The 22,511-nt window shown below is 38.8% G+C and overlaps 1 protein-coding gene and 1 non-coding gene across 38 annotated transcripts in view; one reads left to right on the top strand and one right to left on the bottom strand.

Annotated features, from left to right (window-relative positions):
- Positions 1-22,511, bottom strand: part of TASP1 (taspase 1) — a 392,837-nt gene that overhangs the window by 249,135 nt on the left and 121,191 nt on the right. For 32 of the 37 annotated variants that reach the window (XR_014831932.1, XR_014831935.1, XR_014831943.1 and 29 more), the window contains one exon: positions 2,344-2,454. The exons of the other annotated variants lie outside the window; for them this stretch is intronic. Coding sequence is in view for 19 of the 32 variants with exons in the window: in XM_085003107.1 (XP_084859233.1) it covers positions 2,344-2,454 (111 nt within the window). In the remaining 13 variants the exon portion in view is untranslated. The remainder of the gene's footprint in view (positions 1-2,343; positions 2,455-22,511) is intronic. 37 annotated transcript variants of the gene reach the window in all.
- Positions 21,769-21,876, top strand: LOC146395200 (U6 spliceosomal RNA). Its single transcript, XR_014832980.1, has one exon. It is a non-coding gene; the product is annotated as a U6 spliceosomal RNA (small nuclear RNA).

The following is a 22,511-nucleotide window of genomic DNA, read 5'->3' on the forward strand; positions in this document are numbered from 1 at the left end:
CTGGCAGGAGGAATGAGACTTAGAGTAAATGGAAAGGGGGCATCTGTCCTAATTATTACATAAATTTTTTCTATGTTACATACTGCAATGAGAATCTCTAGATATATTATTGATGCAAATCTTTTTTAAAGAAAAAACAAAGGAAGCAAGAAAGGAGGAAAATGATGACACCTTTCCGCAAAACCAAGAAAATGGTGGCTAGCTTACCTTAGCCATCACTGGAAAGGATTTCGACCAAATCTCCTCAAATAGAAACTCACAATCCACCATTAGCAGTTTTCATTTATAGTTTCAATTAAGGATTAATTTGATTTACAACTGTACTTTCACACAAACAGTTCAGGTTGACTAGCCTGGGCACAAAAGAGGCTCCCATTATATACCTAGCCACTGGGTGCTGGTAATCTGTTGCCTGTCTACACTGCTCTCCAGAGCGTGGCTTCATATGCCCAGCAACTCCAGACCAGTCCCGGCCTGGCCAAACCAATGAACTTCCCTGCTACCCTGCTACCGGTGGCAGAATCACACTTTCTCCGACAAGGTCCAACTCCCTCCCAATACACAGCCTCAGCTCTAGCACTGCAGAGTTTCCTTATAGCTGACAGATACTCTTTGGTCACAGCGAACAAGTCCTTATATTAAACTTCCCCTGATGGTTTCTACCTCCGGATTGGACCCAGAAGGCAAAATTTATCAACATTTCCACTTTCTCCGCTGACGCCTCCCTCAAAATCACTTTTTCCTCTCTGTCACCTGGACAGTTCCCGGCCCCTGAGGTCTCTCTCCTGGAGAGATGGTCCTGGACAACCTTGGATCTACTCTATAAACCCTGCCCTAAAATATCATTTTATTTATCAACTTAAGAACAACTAAAAGCTCTCTCCTTTCTACCAGATCAAAGATGAACTGCTACACTGAGACTTTAAGGCCCTTGGTCACCTGGCCTCACCTGGCCGATCCAGCCCTGCTGCACATCAGAACACTTCCCTCCAGGTAAGAGGCATGACGGTGTCTAGCCCTCGCCATGCCCAACCCACTGCCGTGTAGGTGCTTATGCTCCTTTCTTGTCCTCTTGTCCTAGACTTCTGGGGCCAGATCTAGGATCCCATGATCCATGAATGAGTCCTTTCTCCTGCTTTTTCATGTAGGTGATTTCTTCCTACCCTGTTGTCTGTGTTGTCCTCATCACATAATCAACAACTTATTATACCCTGTCTTAATCTCTAAGTGAAGAGACCAGCCCCTAGATTAACCCTATGATATTCTTTTCCTAGTTTTTATGTCCATGGCTTATTACCCTAACTTATTTCCACACTTTCTTCTTCTTTTTTTTTTTTTTTTTTTCTTTTTAGGGCCGCACCCACGACACATGGAGGTTCCCAGGCTAGGGGTCGAATCAGAGCTACAGCTGCCGGCCTACACCACAGCCATAGCAATGCAGGATCTGAGCAGCATCTGCAACCTATACCACAGCTCACAGCAGCAGTGGATCCTTAACCCACTGAGAGAGGCCAGGGATCGAACTTGCAACCTCGTGGTTCCTAGTCGGATTCATTTCTGCTGTGCCATGACGGGAACACCACACTTTCTATTTCTTATACAACTTCCCAAGTCTTTCCATAGTGCTAAACTCAGTGCTAAATGATGGGAAAAACCAGACAAAGTAAAATAGTTTTAATCCAAAGCAAGAGTTATGTATAGGGCCACTGCTAGGCTCTATAAAATCTTTCTACAGATTAGAAAAAGGCATCCCTTGGAGTTCCCTGGTAGCTGGGATCTGGCATTGTCACTGCTGTGGCTCAGATCCTGTTATGGTGCAGGTTTGATCCCTGGCCTCATGTAGGTGAGAACTTCCCCATGCCACGCAGGTGCAGCCAAAAAAGAGAAAAAGAAAAGGCATCCCTTCCTACAAGCAGATGCAGCCTCATATGAGCCAGGCAGGATTTCAACTCAACTCATACAACTGAATGTGGCAGCAATGGATTCATGAATATAACACTAACTTTTTTAAAAAAAGAGTCACACTGTATTACAAAAAAAAAATTTTAAGGGGGCTGTCCCTTGAATTTTGTTTTAGTAGAACTTTATTCTACTATATAACACTCTAACCTGGGACAACATCTCGCAACTTAGGCATTAGATCAGTTATATGGTAAATTCATGCCGTGGTAGCTAATTTGACAGAATTTCTTTCCACAACCAATGTTAACTGAGGATCTAAGTCCATGCTAGGCCCTGGATCTAGGTCTAGCAACACAAATGTGGTATCTGGCTCATGAGGCTTACAGCTCAGTGAAACACCCTCCATTTAGAAGGAGGTAATCTTCTTAACGTCATACTTACTGATGAACTTGTTTTGCATAGTCTCCAACAGAGCTTGGTGAGCATCTTCGGCTTGTAAAGCATGTGAACATTCTCTAGCCAGTATGGTGCGCACAAGATGCTCCCCACATCCTGGAAATTCAAGGAAATCAAGAACAGTTGAGGAAGAGTGGTACTAAACATCCTTCTTATCTTACTGGCATTAAAACTCATTTATGTGCCACTTAAGAAGTAGCTATGCTGGAGAACAACTCAGTGATGGATGAAATGATTTCTGCGAGCAATCTAGTAATTTTAGTAACGAGCTTTGGTAGAAAACTAAAGAAACACATGACTGATCTTAAAAGGAAACAAAGGAAAATAAAAGGAAACCTGTTTTTCATAGGAATTATTTACCTAGTGTTTTGTCTCATTTCCACTGATGGATAACTACAAAAGCTGTTTCACAATTTCTTTATTTATGCATATTCAATTAAGCTTAGTCTCCCATTTTCCCTCTGGCACCCCACATACCTGGGAGCATGGTAGAAATTCAGGCAGGAGGGGCAGCTCTGTTTCCCCCATCTACTTCCCCTGCAATGTTCACCCAGTCAGAAGCTATAAAGGGGACTTCACAAAACAGTACTTTTTTCAACTCCTTAAAGTAATTTACATAGCTTTCAAGGGCAAATACTCTCTGACAAAAGAAGGAATATCTCCAGGGTCCACTCAGATTCCCCAACAGGACTAGAGACAAAATAATGTTTTTCCATGTCATTAATCTGCACGCAGGTATACACATATACACACACCCTACACTGGTAAATGGAACATGGACAGGAGAGAGTCTTAGCAACCAAAAAGAAACGTGGACTAAGATTATTAAATGCAACAACCTCTTTTTAAATAATGTCTAAAAATTCTTAAAGTCATGAAAAACCAATACAAAGTAGTATAACATACAGTTCTGGTTGGCTAGTACATTCCATGACAGTCATTAGGCACTAACAACAAATCTCCCTTAAAATTCTCATCTGTAGGGAGTTCCTGCTGTGGCACAGTGGGTTAGGAACCTGACTGCAGCAGCTGTGGAAGAGTGGGTCCGATCCCTGGCACAGTGCAGTAGCTTAAAGGATCTGACCTTGCCACGGCTATGGTGCAGGTCACAGCTGTGGTTCAGAGTCATTCCCTGATCCAGGAACTTCCATATGCCGTGGGCACAGCCATTAAAAAAAAAAAAAAAAAAAAATTATCATCTGTAATTGGTTTTTTTTGTTTGTTTGTTTGTTTTATTTTTTTGTGCCGCACTTACCGCATAGGGAAGTTTCCAGGCTAGGAGCCTTGGCTGCCAGCCTACACCAGAGCCACAGCAACACGGGATCCAAGCAACATCTGAGACCTACACCACAGCTCATGACAATGCTGGATCCTTAACCCACTGAGAAAGGCCAGGGATCAAACCCGCATCCTCATGGAGACTAGTCAGATTCATTTCCACTGTGCCACAATGGGAACTCCTTATTATCCGTAATTGTTAAATCATACTGGTGCTGTTCATTACAGAAACTTTCTCTCGTATGTATATCCCTCCTCCTCGTTCTCCTCCCTGCCTCTGCCCCCCCCCACATGCACATATGCACACGTATACATATACATATACATTATATACTCATTACCAAAACGCAAACCACTCAAAACCTGTCAAAGTTTTTTTTAATTACCTATGTTTTGCCAAAAATAATTTCCATGTATTTTTGGTAAAATAAATGTAAATATCCTTCAAGATCTAAATATCTCTGTGTTTCTACACTTAGAGGAAGATCTAGATATGCAATTTAATACTTAACTTTGTGGGCAGAATTATGGTGATTTTCTTGAATTTTTGCCATATTATTTTTATAATCAGGGAAAAAAATTTTAAAAAGCTAATAGAAAAGAAACCATTTTTGACACTTAGAAATCATGCTAAGTTCATGAAACTCCATAAATTTTAATTCCCTTTGTGTACATATTTGGTGCTGATCAGTGAAATGTTATACTTTAGAACAATAACAATTGTTAGGAAATTGGCATATTAGAAGCTAAATGGGTGTTCAGAAGGTTATGTACACATGCCTTGAGTCAAACAGCTAAACCACACAAAGTTAACATTACATCAAAAATACAGAATATGTGTCAGAGATACTTTTTCCTCTGTTGTTATATAGGAATATACAGTGTTTTCCAGTGATTGATTTTTTTTTAACCAAGAAACTTAAAATTATGACTTCTATTCTGGGGTATATCACCTTTAACATAAGAGTCTTGACACCAAAGGTTTGTTCTCCAAGCTTCAATCAAAGAAAAGTTTGACTTCTGTGGTTTTATCCACAAATTCCAAGGTTTCGTAGAATATGCCTCCATATAGGTGAAGTGTGACTCAGAAGCAGTACCATTCTTTATTCATAGACATTAGAAGTAAGTCTTGCAATACATCCTCGTTTTAACCTTAATTGTGCAAGCGAGAGTATATGTATATTCTCAGATCTTAGCAGAAAACATAGATTCTACAAAGAATGAAAATCTAATAACAAACCTAGTGGAAAAGTGATAAAATCAAATTTCTAAAACAACTTAGAAAAATACATATTGAGCACCAAAAAGAATGACAACCTAATAGATTGAAACATATAGTGAATTCACTGCTTATGTTTTAAAAAAAAAAATTGTCATCTTTGGAAGACGGTATGGAAGCAATTTATTATTCTAAAAATGGATAGATGAAAGGAAACAGTCAAGCCTTTCTCTCTGTCCTTCCTATAGGCACTGCATAGCAGGGGAACCGAAAAGTTTGTAAAAGAAAATTTTCTCCATAGAAGTATCTCAGCTAATAAATGAAGGAGAAATTAACAAAATTAGAATATAACCATTTGTAACCTATAACTTAATAATTGCTGTAGGCAACAATCATCAACAGCTGCTAATATCACTAAAAGACACAATCACGTATTATATATGTCAATAAAATTACACCTTTGTAGTCTTGCCCCACGTCAAAGAAATTACACCTCATTCTGATTAATCCTCTAAGTTTGATTATTAATTTCTAGAAATAAAGAATACCTGCAAAAAACCTACAATTAACTTCATACTTAACGTGAAAGACTGAAGTGTTTTTCCCTAAGATCAGGAACAAAGCAGTGATGTCTGCTTTTATCACTTTTATTTAACAATACATTGGAGATTCAAGGCATTGCACTAAATCAAGAAAATAAAATAGGGGGCCCAAAGATCAGAAAAGAAAAAGCAAAATTGTTCCTATTTGTAGATGATATAATTGTTTATGTAGAAAATCCCAAGGGAATCTACAAAACCACCACTAGAGGTGTCTCTCCAGATTATTCCTATCTGGTTAAGAACCTAGGGCAAAAGCTAACAGCAGATTCCTGCCTGGCACTTATCAGTCCCCAAAATATGAACTTGATTTTCACTTCTTCCCCCATCCATTCACTCACCAGATTGTTACTAGGCAACTACTTGGTGCTAGACCCAGAGTACACTGTAGTTGGCAGAGATGCTGCTACATGTCCTATTTTCCCAGAGGTGGTGACACCTGGTTGGCCACAGAATACTCAGTTAACTGTCATTCTGGCCAGTCCAGATGCCAGTACTTTGACTGTGTACTCTATAAACGAATCTTGGGGGTTTAGATGGGAACCTTGGACTCAGCAGAAACTTTGGACATTCCCATAGCCTGCTGAGAGACAACCTCAATGGCCAAGTCTCTCCCATTAATCCCAACCCTTAGCCCAGTCCTACTTCACTCTTTCCTAGTGTGATTCCTATTACTGAGACTCCGGGATGTTCCACACACAATGACATCAGAATTATAACACATTTCCACTCTTGTGGGGATCCTCAACTATTCACAACCCACACTAAAGATGAATTCACAATAAAAAAATTACAAACCTCTCCCTCCCTCTCCCTTTCCCTCACTCTCTCTCTCTTTCTTGGCATAATGAACAGATACAAAGAGCAGGGATTACCAAACCAAGAAGTAGTGATGATAGAACAGAGACTGATAAACATTTTCTGTTTAAAAAAAAAAAAAAAGATTCGTTCCCATCATGGCACAATGGCAAATGAAACCGACTAGGAACCATGAGGTTGTGGGTTCGATCCCTGGCCTCACTGAGTGGGTTAAGGATTGACATTGCCGTGAGCTGTGGTGTAGGTTGCAGACGTGGCTTGGATCTGATGTTGCTGTGGCTCTGGTGTAGGCCAGCAGCAACAGCTCCAATTAGACCCCTAGCCTAGGAACCTCCATATACCATGGATGTGGCTCTAAAACGACAAAAGATTAAAAAAAAAAAAAAAAAAAAAAAGAAGTAAATATTTTAGGTTTTGCAGACTACATGTGATTTCTGTGAAATAGTCTTTTACTTTTCTAATCAGCTTTTTAAAAAATTAAAAATCATTCTTAGCTCAAGGGGCATGAAAATACAGGCCATGGCCAAAATGGCCCACAGTTCAAAATTTGACTAGCCTTGTAATAGAATGATCAGTAGTATAAAGATAAAAAGGCAGATCATCATTTTTAAAAACAGGGCAATATAGGAGCTGGGGGTTTGGGAGAGGTGTGCAGACTTCTCAAGAAATCAAATAAAACTTTTCAAATTTAAAAAAAATTTTTTAAATTTAATGCAAGAGAGAGAATTAGAACATATACACATGGGGAAAAAAAATCTTAAAAGCAGCCTAGAATGATAAGGAAAATGAAAAGAGGAGTTAAGAAGCCTAAAGTATAAAGTGAGAATATCTAACATATTAATAGGCATTTTGAAAGAGGATAGAAAGAATGGGGGAGGGGTGCTAATATTTGAAGAAATAATAAATAAGTTTCCAAAATTTAAGTTGTAAATTGAAGACACGTACAGAGGCCCAAAGAAGATGAAGAAAAACAGGTCCATCCTTCAGTACACCATAGAGAAACTCTAGACCAAAGATAAAGAGATAATATTAAAAACTAATCATAAAGAAAAAGGCCATCTATAAAAAAATTTTTTAATTTAAAAAATATTTTTTAAAAAATAATAAATAAATTTTTTAATTTAAATAATCAAGTGCTAAGTTATATATTCCCAAGCAATAGAAGAAGCCCAAAGACTAGTATCTTAAAGATGCTAAGGCAATAAACAAACAAACTTGTCAATCTAGAATCAGTGAAGCTACCCTTCCAGAGTGAGGGTGAACATAGTTTCAGACTTACGAACTCATTCTTTTGAGATTTAAGCTCTCAGCTTACTTCTACTCTGCCCAACACTACAACTTGTCATAATAATATTTACCTAGATAAATCTTCCAATACCTGGGCTTCTGGATTTTCTGATGTCCTCTCTTCAAATTATACACGATACCTCATGAAGTCACTGCCACGAATATGTCACAATCAATAACACTAACACCTCTACAGTCTCAACTGCCTCATCCCACCCCTCCTATCTCCCCAGCTCATCTCTTGAGCACTCCCATTCTGACATCTCCTCCACCTCAGCAAAAAGTGCCATCCATTAATTCTGCTGCTTTTCAACTATTCCTCACTCTCCTTAAGTCCTCACTTCCCTCCTTATCCAACTAAAATTCCATGCTTCATCAACTTATACCCATTCTCTTACTCCTGAAAGCCTCCATATTTTGCTCACTTCATCACACTTAACTGGCAAAAGCCCGCACTGAATAATCAGTCAGAATAACTACAAAAGGCTGCAAAAGCAAACAACCCCCAAATCTCAATGGTTTAACACAACAAAAATATAATTTCCTATCAATATCATAAGTTGTATCTGGTTCACCAGGGAATGTGCTCCAGTCACTCAGGGACAAACCTAGGCTGATGGAGTCTCTAGAATCTATAACTGCACCCCCCCAGATCATGTCCCCACCAGAAGAGTGAGAGGGCTACACAGGGCCATATTACAGCTTTAGCCTGGAAGTCACACATCTCCTTTCCATTCGTGTCCACTGGCCAGAAAGAGCCACATGGTCTCAGGCAGCTGCAGCAGGGCTGTGAAATACTGAAGAGCATGTGGATATTCAGGGAGCACTACATTAAATGTCTCTGCGACATTTAATTTCAGACTTATCAAGAAATCAAATAAAACTTTTATTTTTATTTAATCAGATGATTAAATCCAACTTCCCATGTCTGCATAAACGAGGCACAGGAGCCATCCTTTGACCATGGGATGACATGCATTCACAGGAAGGCCTACCCACTGAGGAAGGTATGAGAGAAAGGACAGTCCAGGCACTGGACGGCTTTTCTGGGTAGCCCGACCGCCCCTGGTGTCCCCCAAAGCATCTTGTTACATGAGGTTTAAAACAAAAGAAAACAAAAACTATCTGTTTAAAGCATTGTAATCAAGCCCCCCAAACACACACAATTTTTTTTTGAGGTTCTCTTTTTTAAGCCCAAATACATTCCTCTTTTATTCTTTATTTTGGATATATATATAAATAAGATGAAAAATGCATATATAATGAAGTATATATAAAACATGAAATTTACCATTTCATCAATTTTAAGTAGATAATTCACTGGCATTTTTGTTCACATTGTTGTACAACCACCACCACCATCCATCTTAGGAATTTTCTTCATCTTCCCAAACTGAAACTCTGTACCCGTTCAACAACTCCCCATTCCCCTGCCCCCTAACCCTGGCAACTGCCATTCTACTTCCCATTTCTGTGAATCTGACTACTCTAGGTATCTCATATAATTGGAGTCACACACTTTTGTCCTTTTGTGACTGGCTTAATTTGCTTAATATAATGTTCTCAAGGCTCATCTATACTGTAAATGTTTCAGAGTTTCCTTCCTTCTTAAGGCTGAATAATATTCCGATACACACACACATACACACACACACCACTTGCTTATCCATTCATCCACCAATGGACATTTGGAGCCGAATGCATTCTTCATACAAAGAGAGCCATTTGCTGGTGAACAAAGATGGCTCAGAAAACTTTACACTGAAAGAAGACTATTTCTTCCAACTCAAACATACAACTTTGCATTAAGCCAAATATAATTTCTGATAAGTTCATAAAGATGCATTTATCAGACACCATTAGCAGCAATACATGTAAAAGACCACTTGGTCTGATAACATTTATTTTAACTAAGTTACTTTGGAAAATTCATATATAATATAAACTTAATTTCTACCAACAGCCAAATTTCTTTTTAATTTATTTGAATAAATAGGAGTAATCTGATTAAAATAAATCCTTTAGGAGGCCTGAAAAATGGAGTCTTAAAACATTTAAGAGTACCTTTTATCCATGTAAGTGATGACCACTTCCCTGAGCCGTATAAAACCACTTCAGGGAGGCCATCTCCAGAAAGTCTATTTGTGGGTTTGTTTAGAATCCAGAAAAAGTTGGGAAAACTACAAGGAAACTAGAAGAGTTAATAGAGTGTCTTCATCTTTTCTACATCTGGATGTTTCCCACAGTGACATTATTGCTCTAGTGAACACTCTGGCCTGCAATACAAAAGAGCTTCTATTTTTTTACCAAGCCTCAGTCACCTCATCTGTGAAAATGGGGAATGGGAGCAGAAACTACCTCTTGAGGACAAAACTGAGACAATGCACACAAAACACTGAGCACAGGGCTGGGCACTTAGAAGGCACTGCAATGAGGATAATGATCACTTTAAGAAAAACCATTATCTATCATTTTCTTGTCTCTCCTCATCTTATTCTCTGTATCTTGTTTCTATGAGAACAAGGTGATTCCTTAGCAATCATCACTGAGCCTAGAGTTAAAAAGGAGGTTAGCCTTTGATTTGCAATTCTGAAGCCTGTTGCTTCCAAGAAAGCTGAGCCCAAACATAGGGTCAAAATGATCACTTGCCTAAACCTTTCATTTCAAAACAAAACAAATAATATGATAAAGACTTCATTCAGGAAGCTACCCCTGTGGCACAGTGGGTTAAGTATCCGGTATTGTCTCTGCAGATCTTGGATCCCTGAGGAGATGAGATGCGGGTTTAATCCCTAACCCAGTGCAGTGGGTTGAGGATCTGGCACTGCAGCAGCTATGATGGAGGAGGTCTCAGCTTAGGCTCAGATTTGAGCCCTGGCCCAGGAACTTCCATATGATGCTGATGGGGGGGGGGAACTTCACTTAATCCAGTAGGAAACATTTTAACTGTGGTTATCCAGGGATTATGGGTTACGCATCATTTTTGTCTGTCATGTATTTCTTTTGTTACTTTTTTCCAATTTCTGTAATAAACAGCTATCTTTTTTTCCAACAGGCTCATTGCCTGACATCAATGTTATTTACATGCCTGCATTCACAATACTTCCTCTTCAGGTAAAATAGTAAAGGACAAGGCAGGGACGATGGGATTTTGTCCCATACACGTCACCTCCCTGTATCTGAGTTCATGAACTATTGCTACAGGTGTTTTGTTTCCTCTGACCTCAGTTACACATTTGGTATTTTCACTTCAGCATCAGCAATAGACACATCCTTCAAATTAAGACAGTTAAAAATATGTAATATAAGAACCCAATAAAATCATGTTGTCAAATCATGTTTTAGTTCCAAAAGGTAAGTAGTAAATTGAAAAGCATTTGCAATAAGGACAGAGAAACACAAAAATTTACTGACTCTTGGCTGACATTTAAGATCTATCTTCACTGCATCTCAAGATAATTTTTGTTTTATCTTTGTCTTATTTAGTGGTGGCAGCAGTGGGGGGAAGGGGGTATGGGCCAGATAGTTACAAAATGAAAATTAAAAGACCATTATGTGTCAGGTTTTTAATGCAGTGCTCAAAGATAGGATTTTAATGTAGTGTTCAAATGTAGGGTTTTATTAAATGGTAGAGGATTAGGGAGTTCTCCTTACAGCTCAGCAGAAACAAACCTGCCTAGTATCCATGAGGACATGGGTTCAATCCCTGGTCTCGCTTGGTGGGTTAAGGATCTGGCGTTGCCATGAGCTATAGTGTAAGCTGGCACTACAGCTCCGATTCGACCCCTAGCCTGGGAACTTCCATATGATGAGGGTGCGACCCTAAAAAAAAATAATAATAAAATAAAATAAAATAAATTAATAAGTAAATGGTAGAGGATTAGGATATTATTCCTCCAGAAGACCTCGAAATGAGATTAGGATTTTTAAGTATAATTCCCAATCTCACAAATCTTTCTCTCCTGGAGACTATTTCTTCTAAACTACTCTAACCTCAGCTCTGATACAAAGAGCCCCAGAGGGAAGAGGGAAGCTGCATTCACAGGAGAGACATAACTACCACATTCCCAGGCAGCCTGCATCCCAGAGCAAGATCAGCAGCAACAAAAGCTCATATTCAGTTACCCCTAGTACCCCACACATCTCCAAGGATTACTGATGATTTTGAAGTATTTATGTCATCTTATAAATGCTGCCATTCACTCTTACTGTGGCTAGTGGGCATCTGAAAAATCTTTCAACACATCCCCTGTTAGAAGTCCACAGGGACAGATAAGTAATGAGGAAAGGCCTTTCCAAATTTAAAAGGAAACATTTGGTACTTCAGTTTCCAGGATTGCAACATCTCTTTTTCAACAAAGGAATTTATTACACAGTACGTCACTTTTTCCCTGTCGGAGGATTTACTGCCAATTTTGGAGTTGGGTTACTTCTGGTTTTCAAGCCTGTCTTATGAAATTAAAGAAAGGGCTGTCTTAAAAGTGATAGAACACACGTGATTTCAGTCTTCACAGTGTCCCCATGGCTATCAAACCTGGAACCTATTATATACGAGAAGAAAACATAAGGAACTTTATAAAGAGACGAATAAGTCATGAAGATGTCTAATCCGGTCATGTCCAAAAGGCATGGTCACCAAAACACATTTAGTTTTTCTCCAATATTCAGTTCTCTCTAAGTCATGACCCATCAACACACTCTGGATATTCACAGCAATCTATTCAAAACAACTCAGGCTTTTCCAATTTTTTAATAAATATCCAAAAGGAAAACCAATTTTATAATTGCTCTTAGAGACTTCATCTACAAACTAGGATGTGACTGATATATGCGTTAGCATTTCATCATTACTTAAAATACAGAAAAATATACTAGCACAATTACAGTTAAGTGGGAAAATCTCTCATCTGGAGCACAGTGCTAGGCATACACTAAATGTATTAAATGTTTGATACTGATTATACTATTATCAATTTTATTTAGAAGATATAATAACCAAACCGCAAAAGATCCAACTGTCTGAACAAGAGGTAGCTGCATAAATGGGAAGAATTCCAGTTTTGTGAGTACAAATATTTTCATAAACTGAAACCTATTTCAAAGAAACTAAGACACACAAACAAATACAAAAGGTTTTAAAAAATGAGTGTGAGGAGTTCCCGTTGTAGTGCAGCAGATTCGAATCCAACTAGTAACCATGAGGTTTCGGGTTCGATTCCTGGCCTCACTCAGTGGGTTAAGAATCCAGCATTGCCGTGAGCTGTGGTATCGATCACAGACAAGGCTCGAATCCCGCGTTGCTGTGGCTGTGGTGTAGGCCAACAGCTACAGCTCCAATTCAGTCCCTAGCCTGGGAACCTCCACACACTGCAGGTGCGGTCCTAAAAAGCCAAAAAAAAAAAAAAAAAGAGTGTGAAAATCCTCTGTCTGTCTCATCGGGGTGTCAGGGGTCTGTGATAACAATACAGAAGTTCCCACCCTAAGGCCTGAGCCGCTTCTCTTCCTGGGCCCTGCTCTTTGTCAAAGTCACGTCTCAATGTGGAAACTTACCCACCACTCTTGTGAGTGTGAATACACATCATGAAATAGGATCTTGCTTTCTGTTTTAAATTTTCTCAGTTTAGTTATCTAAATACAACACCCTCATTGGGGTATCAGAGACAAATGGTCTCAGGCAGTGGAAAGAACCAGAGAAAACTAGCCCCCGTAAAAACGGTGTTCCTTAGCTATGTCAGGGGCCTTAGAATTCTATCACTGCTATTGCATTTGTCTAGAAAGCACACTACATGCATGAGCGTTAGACCTCCTCCACTTGAGTACTTGATCAGAGCCATCACAGGGCAGTGCTGTTGGTAATGCTGATGCTCCTTTGTATCTTCTACCTGGTTTCCTGTTCCCTTACGGAGATGAGGGGAACCGCCTCCCTCTGTGGAACAGGAAAGGTGTCACAAGATCTCTTTATCTCAGTTTCCTCATTGGAAAAAATAAATGGCTTAGCTTAAATGGCTTTAAATTCCTCAGGACAAGATTGTATGGCTGGAAGTACTTCTGGAATTTCAATAACTTTCTGGTTAAAATCTAGTTAAGAGGCTTGCCATGAACAGACCACTTAGGAGAAAACCCTTTTAAAAAGCTGTTAATTCATGAAACAACATATCTAGATTATTTTTTAAATCTTTTTTTTAAGGGGGAAGAGAAAAAGGCACTGACTCTTTCATTCACAATTAACTGATCAACTACCGTGTACCTGGGGTTTTCACAACTGTCATTACCTTAGTTAGGGCTCTGCAATTAACTTGTAAGGAAGTCACTGTCATCTCAATGGGACAAATAAGAAGTAAAGAGAAGAACTAAGATTCCAAAATCTAAATCTTGGAAATTCCCATTGTGGCTCAGCAGAAACGAACCAGACTAGTACCCCTGAGGTCACAAGTTCAATCCCCGGCCCGCTCAGTGTGTTAAGGATCTGGTGTGGCCTTGAGGTGCAGTGTAGGTCACAGGTGCGGCTCGGATCTGGCATTGCTGTGACCATGGCTTAGGCTGGTAGCTGCAGCTCCAATTCCATATGCCACAGGTATGACACTAAAAAAAAAATAATAAAATAAAATCTAAGTCTTATAACTCCAAGTAATATGCTTGTTCCAAGGTAGTCCACCACTGCAGAAATCAGTCTTAAATCATCACACAAATAAAGGAGATGCAAGCAAAGAGAACTCCAAAGCCTCAAAAACCTAAATCCATGGTCGAGATCTAAGTAATAGTTACCAGCAGTTAAGTAGCACAACAAATTCTGATACAAACACTTAGGACAGCCCCCAGTTTAAACTATAACACCCTAAAAACAATCACTAAGCAGTCCCAAAGAAATTATGTTAAACCTGGAGATTTCATTTCACATCAAAACCATAGTGTGCATTTTATGAGTAAAAAAAGCCAAGATGTAGCTATAAACATCTACAATAATGTAGATGTGATGTAATGTAAAATAACTATTTCCGCACACATAGTGATTATACATGTAGTATAAAGCCCACAAACAGAAAGAACATAAGCAAGACAGTTATACTATACTATAAATTTAACCTATAACTACTAAGCCAGCCAATATATTAAACATTTAATTAATAATTTTCTTAATGACAAAATTTAGAAGTGATTTATGAGGGTGATTGGAATGGCCAGGGCCTCTTTAAAAACCAAAAAGAGAAGTTTGAGTTGATGTTGCTTCTCAATAAATTCTTCTGTACAAAGGAGAGGCAATATAAATCATTTCACCAGTTTCAAAGCTGTACTCAGCGTTTAAAAACAACATTCAGTGTTTAGAGGCCTCGTGAAGTACAACAGAAAAAAAGTTTGAAATCTGATCACCAGTCATTGCTTCTCCCTTTTGCTATTCAATACAGTGTCAAGGGTGGTTCTGAGATTGGAGAAAGACACAAAAGTTCTGGAGGTGGAAATTACAGTGAAAATAATGAAGTTAGGTTGTCATATGAGAATCATAGCATATCCTGTGAAGAAATAGGTATCCTTGGGGGAAATGACTGGTCCTGAGTCTGGCTAAGGAAGTGTTCAAGAGGAGTCTGGGCATCTTTTTGTTCTACTGGAAAGCAAGGAAACTATCAAAGACAGTCACAGCAAAGACCACAAAAGCCAACTTAAAAGTATGTCCATTGACAAGAGATGAATTAGAATCCAGTGAAGCCCCATTCATTGAGCAAGTCTGATTTCACTCACTGACTCCTTCCTGCAGGAGCTTCCTCAGCAAGAGCTCCAAAGACTTTGGGCAGAGCTGGAGATCTAGAAGACTTCCACACCCTCAGGTACATAGGTCCTCCCTTAATGTAAAGCAGAAGTATGCTGAAGGCTAGGAAGAGAACAAGAAAACTAAGAGAACCTCCTCTGCCTATCTGGATGCACAGAGCTATCACCTGGTGCAAGGCAGTAGCCACCAAACAATGAGCAGGGTAAGAGACCTAAGAGAAATCCTTCAAAGGTATAGTAGATCTTCTCTTGAGCACTGCACCAGTCCTCCAAGGCATGGGGCAGGGCAGGAAGACAGAGGAAGATCTCAGGGATACAGAGAAATAAAGGTAGGGGTTGAAATCTCCCAGTAAACCAATAAGGGGGAGACCAGGCTGTAAAAAAGAAAAAAAGAAGGAGGAGAAAGAAAAAAGAGAGGGAAAGGGAAGGAAGGACAGAGGGATGGAGGGGGAGACAGAGAGACAAGTTTCCCCATGATTCCAAAAGCTGACAGTTGAACAATAAATAACACTAAGAGATAGCTGGAGTTTTGCTGGTATTCAGATCCCAAGCTCTGCTGAATGGCAATCCTAATACCATCATCAAAATATCTAAATTCAGGAGTTCCTACTGTGACTCAGCAGATTAAGAACGCAACTAGTGGAGTTCCCGTCGTGGCACAGTGGTTAACGAATACAACTAGGAACCATGAGGTTGCGGGTTCAACTCCTGCCCTTGCTCAGTGGGTTAAGGATCTGGCGTTGCCGTGAGTTGTGGTGTAGGTCGCAGACGCGGCTCGGATCCCTCGTTGCTGTGGCTGTGGCGTAGGCCGGTGGCTACAGCTCCGATTAGATCCCTAGCCTGGGAACCTCCATATGCCACAGGAGTGGCCCAAGAAAGGGCAAAAAGACAAAAAACAAAAAACAAAAAAACCCAACTAGTATCCATGAGGATGTGCATTTGATCCCTGGCCTCACTCAGTAGATTAAGGACCCGGCATTGAAACAAGCTGCAGCGTAGGCTGAAGATGTAGCTTGGATGGGGTATTCCTGTGGCTGTGGTGTAGACCAGCAGCTATAGCTCCAATTCAACCACTAGCCTGGGAACTTCCATGTGCCATGGGTGTGACCCTGAAAAACAAGAATCTAAAGCCAGGAGTGAATTGTATCTACTGCTGCAAGAAAACCCAGCCCCAACTCAATTACCAATGACACTGTAGTAAACGTAAGAAGAAAGAGGGAATCCCCCTCATGGCTCAGTGGTTAACCAACCCGCCTGGGATCCATGAGGATGCAGGTTCGATCCATGGCCTCAGTCAGTGGGTTAAGAACCTGGCATTGCAGTGAGTTATGTTGTAGGTCACAGATATGGCTCTGATTCAGTGTTGCTGCGACTGTGGCTGTGGTGGAGGCTGGCAGCTGTAACTCCGATTGACTCCTAGCCTGGAAACTTCTGTATGCTGCAGGTAGAGCCCTAAAAAACAAACAAAAAAATAGAAGAAGAAGAGTGTGTCCCTTTTTTATTTTTATTTTTTATTGTTATTTCCCCTAACACACTTTTTTTTCCCCCACTGTACAGCATGGGGACCCAGTTACACATACATGTATACATAATTTTTTCTCCCATTGTTGTTCTCCGTTGTAAGTATCTAGACATAGTTCTTAGTGCTGCTACACAGCAGGATCTCATCGGCAGATGACTGGATTAGGAAGGTGTGGTATATATGCACAATGGAATACTACTCAGTCATAAAAAAGAACAAAATAATGCCATTTGCAGCAACATGGATGGAACTAGAGACTCTCATACTGAGTGAAGTAAGTCAGAAAGACAAATACAAATACCATACGATATCACTCATATCTGGTATCTAATATACAGCACAAATGAACCTTTCCACAGAAAAGAAAATCATGGACTTGGAGAATAGACTTATGGTTGTCTGGGGGGAGGGGGATGGAGTGGGAGGTATTGGGAGCTTGGGGTTAACGGATGCAACCTTTTGCTTTTGGAATGGATTAACAATGAAAGTGTCCCTTTTTAGTGGCAAATATTTTCTTCAATCTTGTCCGTATCCCAAACATAATGTTTAGCATACAATAAATAATTATGAGACATATGAAAAAGAAAAAAATATTCTTTACAAACAAGAGAAGGAACAGTAAACAGACGCAGACTGCTAATGGCTCAGATGTTGGAATTATCAGATAAGAACTTTAACTAGAGTATTTTATACAACTAATGGGAAAGGTAGAAATTTTCATAAAAATATGGGAAAACATGGCAAATTTCAGCATAGAAAATCTTCAAATATGAACCAAATGGAAATACTTTAAATTAAAAATATAGTAGCAAAAATGAAAATACATTAAATGGGCTTCAGAGCAAACAGGAGACAACAAAAGAAAGGATCAGTAAACTTAATAATAATCATACTAAATTATCCAAACTGAAACACAGAGAGGAAATGAATGACTAAAAATGGAACAAAGCTCCCCATATCTATAGGATAATACCAAATGCATATAACAGCAGTCCTAGAAGTAGAAGAGATAACAGGACAGAGAAATATCTGAAGCTATGACTAAAAATTTTCCAACTGGCATCGACCTAATAACCCAAGAAGGTCAGCAAGACCTAAAAAGCAAAAACATAAAGAATATCACACTTAAGTACATCATGGTCAAATTGCTTAAAACCAAAGATAAATAGGAGTTCCAATAGTGGCGAAGTGGTTAATGAATCCGACTAGGAACCATGAGGTTGCAGGTTCGATCCCTGGCCTCGTTTAATAGGTTAAGGATCCGGCGTCGCTGTGAGCTGTGGTGTAGGTTGCAGATGCAGCTCGGATCCCACGTTGCTGTGGCTCTGGTGTAGGCCTGTGGCTATAGCTCTGATTAGACCCCTGGCCTGGGAACCTCCATATGCCGTGGGAGTGGCCCTAGAAAAGGCAAAAAGACAAAAAAAAAACAAAAACAAAAAAAAAAACAAACAAAAAAAAAACAGATAAATAAACAGGCAGGAAGAAAAGAGACAAGCTACATGCAAAGGAACAATCATAAAACTTCTCACCAGAAACAATGGAAGTCAAAAAGACAACAGAATGACATTTTTAAATCACTGAAGGAAAATACATTCAACACAGAATTCTCTATGCAAAGAAAATATCCTTGGGAAATAAAGACTCATCACCAGCAGAACTGACTATAAATATACTAAAGGGCGCTCTTTGGGCTAAAGGGAAATAATACTAGCAGAAGCTTGATATTAGGAATAAAGAGTTCTAGAAAGAGGAACTAGTTCAGTAATTTTTTTTCTATTTTTTAGGGCCACACTCATGTGGCATGTGGCAGTTCGCAGGCTAGGAGTCTAATCAGAGCTGCATCTGCCAGCCTACACCACAGCCACAGCAACACCAGATCCGAGCTGAATTTTCAACCTACACCACAGCTCATGGCAACGCCAGATCCTTAACCCACTGAGCAGGGACTGGGATCAAACCCGCATGCTCAGATCAGGTTTGTTACCGCTGAGCCACAGGAACTCCCAACTAGAAAAAAAAAAAAAAAAAAAAAGATTTAGCACTATTAGGAGTTTGTGTGTGTGTGTGTGTGTGTGTGTGTGTGTGTGTGTGTGTGTGTAAATTTCTTTAAAAGACAACTGACTACTTCAAGCAAAAATAAATAATGATGATGTACCATGGAGTTTACAACACAATTTTAACATAAAAATATATGCTAAGAGTTCAAAGAGTGGGAAGGAAATAATGGATTTGTACCACTAAAAGAACGTTGTATTGTTTGTGAAGTGATATATTATTATCCTAATTAGACTATGGTACATGTAATCTGATGCATATGTATTCTCTAGAGCAACCACAAAAAAAACCATAATAAATAAAAGTATTACAAAATGTTAACAAAGGAAAAAAATGAAATACTAAAAATTACTCAACCCAAAAGAAAACAGGAAAAGAAGAACACAGAAACAAAGAAAACAAAGAAAAGAAAAAAAAAGGCAAGATGGTAGAGTCTAGCCCAATCATATCAATATTTACATTAAATTTAAATGGACTAGACATTGTACGTAAAAGGCTCAGATGATCAATTTGGCTCAATTTTAAAAGTGGAGGGACCCACTTTTTTTAACTTTTTTTTTTTTTGGTCTTTTTTTGCTATTTCTTGGGCCACTCCCGTGGCATATGGAGGTTCCCAGGCTAGGGGTCGAATCAGAGCCATAGCCACCGGCCTACGCCAGAGCCACAGCAACGCGGGATCTGAGCCGTGTCTGCAACCTACACCACAGCTCATGGCAACACCAGATCATTAACCCACTGAGCAAGGGCAGGGATCGAATCCGCAACCTCATGGTTCCTAGTCGGATTCGTTAAACACTGCGCCACGACGGGAACTCCTTTTTTAACATTTTTTAAAAATTATAGTTGATATACAATGTTGTAGGGTAGGGACCCATTTGTTTATAAAAAAAAAAAACGCTTTAATATAAAGACAAGACAGGGTAAAAGTAAAATGGGTGGAAAATAATATGAGACAAGCACTAAGCATAAGAAAGCTGGTGTGAATATGTTAATGCTAAACAAAGTAATTATCAATACAGATTATCTAGAGATAAAGAAGAATGTTTTATAATTATAAAGGTACCAATTTTTCAAAAAGACATAAAAATCCTAAATGCGTATACACCCAGGAACTTCTAATACAAAGATGTACTTAGAATACTTCTAAAAGTTAAAGCTTCTAAACTGTACTCCTGAGTAGTCAAATATATGATGAGGATAAGATTTTACTTTAGAGGAATTACAATCAATAAATGCAGAAGGAATCACAGAATTCTGGGATATAGTCTCACAAAGTATTAAAAGTTAAAATAATTTTTTTTAATTTTGCAGAGCAACTATATAGACAAATACTATGGAAACATAATATTTAGTACAATAAGTAAGTCAGAAAGGACCATATACCATAGAACACCATGATCCTATAGTCCAAATGAAAACCATAAAACTAAACAAAATACTGTTTAGAGATACACACATATGTGATTAAACTTTTTTTTTAAAGCAAGGGGACAAAACACAAAATTCAGGATAGCAGTTATCTCTGGAGGAGTGGCAGGGGTTTGAGAAAGAGTAAAAGTACATACAATGCTATTACTAATGTTGATGTTTAAGCTAAAATGAATTCAAGGGATTTTCTCTTATTTTTGTTTTATAACTTACATATACACAGTACATTATTTTATATGTACTCAATAATGCAATTTTTAAAAATTAGTTCTTAATAAGAAAACAAGATATAATTAGTCAATATCTACAAAAATCCTTAAAAATGTCTATTCCTTTGAGTCATGAAGTATATTTCCAGGAATTTATGGTCAGGAGATAGACAAGTACAAAAGCTGTGTACAAGAAAATCACTGTTTTTAGAACAGCAAAAAAAAAAATAAAATAAAACCAGGAAATAACACATTGGTCATTCTCAGAGATTAAAACAACTATAGACTAGGATTTTATTCAGTTATTTTAAAATAATTAACAATTTAAATCACTGACCTTAGAGTCAGTAAATTCCTAAACTCTGAGTTAAACCAAGGGTACTTGGATAATCATGGGTTGTCCAGCTAGGAATCTTATGAAATTTTTCTAGAACTGTGTGTAACCTTATGCAGGCAACTGTGTTCACATGCCTATTGCTAAGGAGAGGGTCCATAGTGTTTAGGTTCTCAAAGGGAGAAGGGTTACTCCAAAAAAGTAGTAACTGAGGTAGCTGGTCTCCAAAGATGGCTTTCAACAAACAAAGCTGCCTAGTACTCATATGCATATGAGATTCGCTCCTATAATGAATCAAGATTTGCCCCTTAATTTACTTGCACTAACACAATGCCTGTCTTAGGCCTAAGCCCTAAGCAAGCTTGACAGCTTTTGCTTCTACCCTTTGAGTATGTATCCTGAGCTGTAAGAATCTAGCTACCTTGTAAGAATGTAAGAATGTAGCTACCTTGTAAGAATCTAGCTACCTTGCTAGAGAGGCCACAGTGACAGGGATTAGCCCTGACCCTACACAGGAGACTGCAAAGCCAAGGCACCCCAGCCAACAGCTGAGCCCAACCTTCTGGTTGTTTCCCCCAAGCCACCAGCCACATGATGAAGCCATCAGGGGCACCTAGTTAAACCACTACCTGACTAAAGCCACATGAGCATCCCCAAGCAGAACCAGCAAAAGTACCACCCACTTGAGACCTAGTTAATACACATAATCATAGGAAATAAGAAAAAGTTATTCTTCTAAGCCACAAAGTTTGCAGGTAATTTGTTAAACAGCGATAGGTAACTAAATAGCTACAGACTGCTAGTTCAGACTGAGTAACCTCACCTAATATTATTCAGCCTGATATAATGGCTGAAACAAAAATCAGAAGCTGCCTATCAGAGGATAAAATATCACTCTCATGTTCACTTGGGAAGCACATATACTAAAAATTGGAACGATACAGAGGAGATTAGCATGCCCCTTGCATAAGGATGACACGCAAATTCGTGAAGTATTCCTTAGTCCTCTATGCAATCCCTGTCCAAGCACACATGCGCACACACGCTCGCGTGCACACACACATATCCACACACAGATGTCATTTATATAATAGTTTCATTGAGAAAGAACAACTTTACTTTGATTTCATGTACTTTATTTACATAGGCCCTTTTATTACACATAAATGAAACAGATCAAGCATCTAACTTTGCCCTTATATTAAATGAGATGAAAAGAAGTGAGACCTTCAAATGACCCTTCATTTAAAATATTACAGTGGTTACTTATGTAAATCACTTTCCTTCCCTCCAGACTGAAAAAGAACAACAAAGTGGGCTGAGATTCAGGCGACACACATGTGAAAGGTATTTTATAATGCTAATAAAATAGCACTGTATTATGTTATATTAGGACAATTACAATGCTTACTGAATAGAAATACTTTCTATTTATTAATTTCCACAGTAATCTTGCAAATGATACTTGAGAGGGAAACAAATTCAAGCAGAACCAGGAATCCTGCCCCAGAACCAAGAAGCAAAGCAGAACATAAACAATATGAAAACGACCAGATCCCATTTCATCTATTCAATTTGAGTGAAATAAAGATATAAACAAACTTTGTGGTGGTGTGGTTTTTTTTTAATCTACTGCATTTGA

The sequence above is a fragment of the Sus scrofa genome, chromosome 17 (assembly GCF_054392235.1).
Source record: "Sus scrofa isolate SSC_HxYL_T2T_F1_AM1 chromosome 17, Sscrofa_HxYL_maternal_Yorkshire_Landrace_v2.0, whole genome shotgun sequence".
In the NCBI taxonomy this organism is placed as follows: Eukaryota; Metazoa; Chordata; class Mammalia; order Artiodactyla; family Suidae; genus Sus; species Sus scrofa.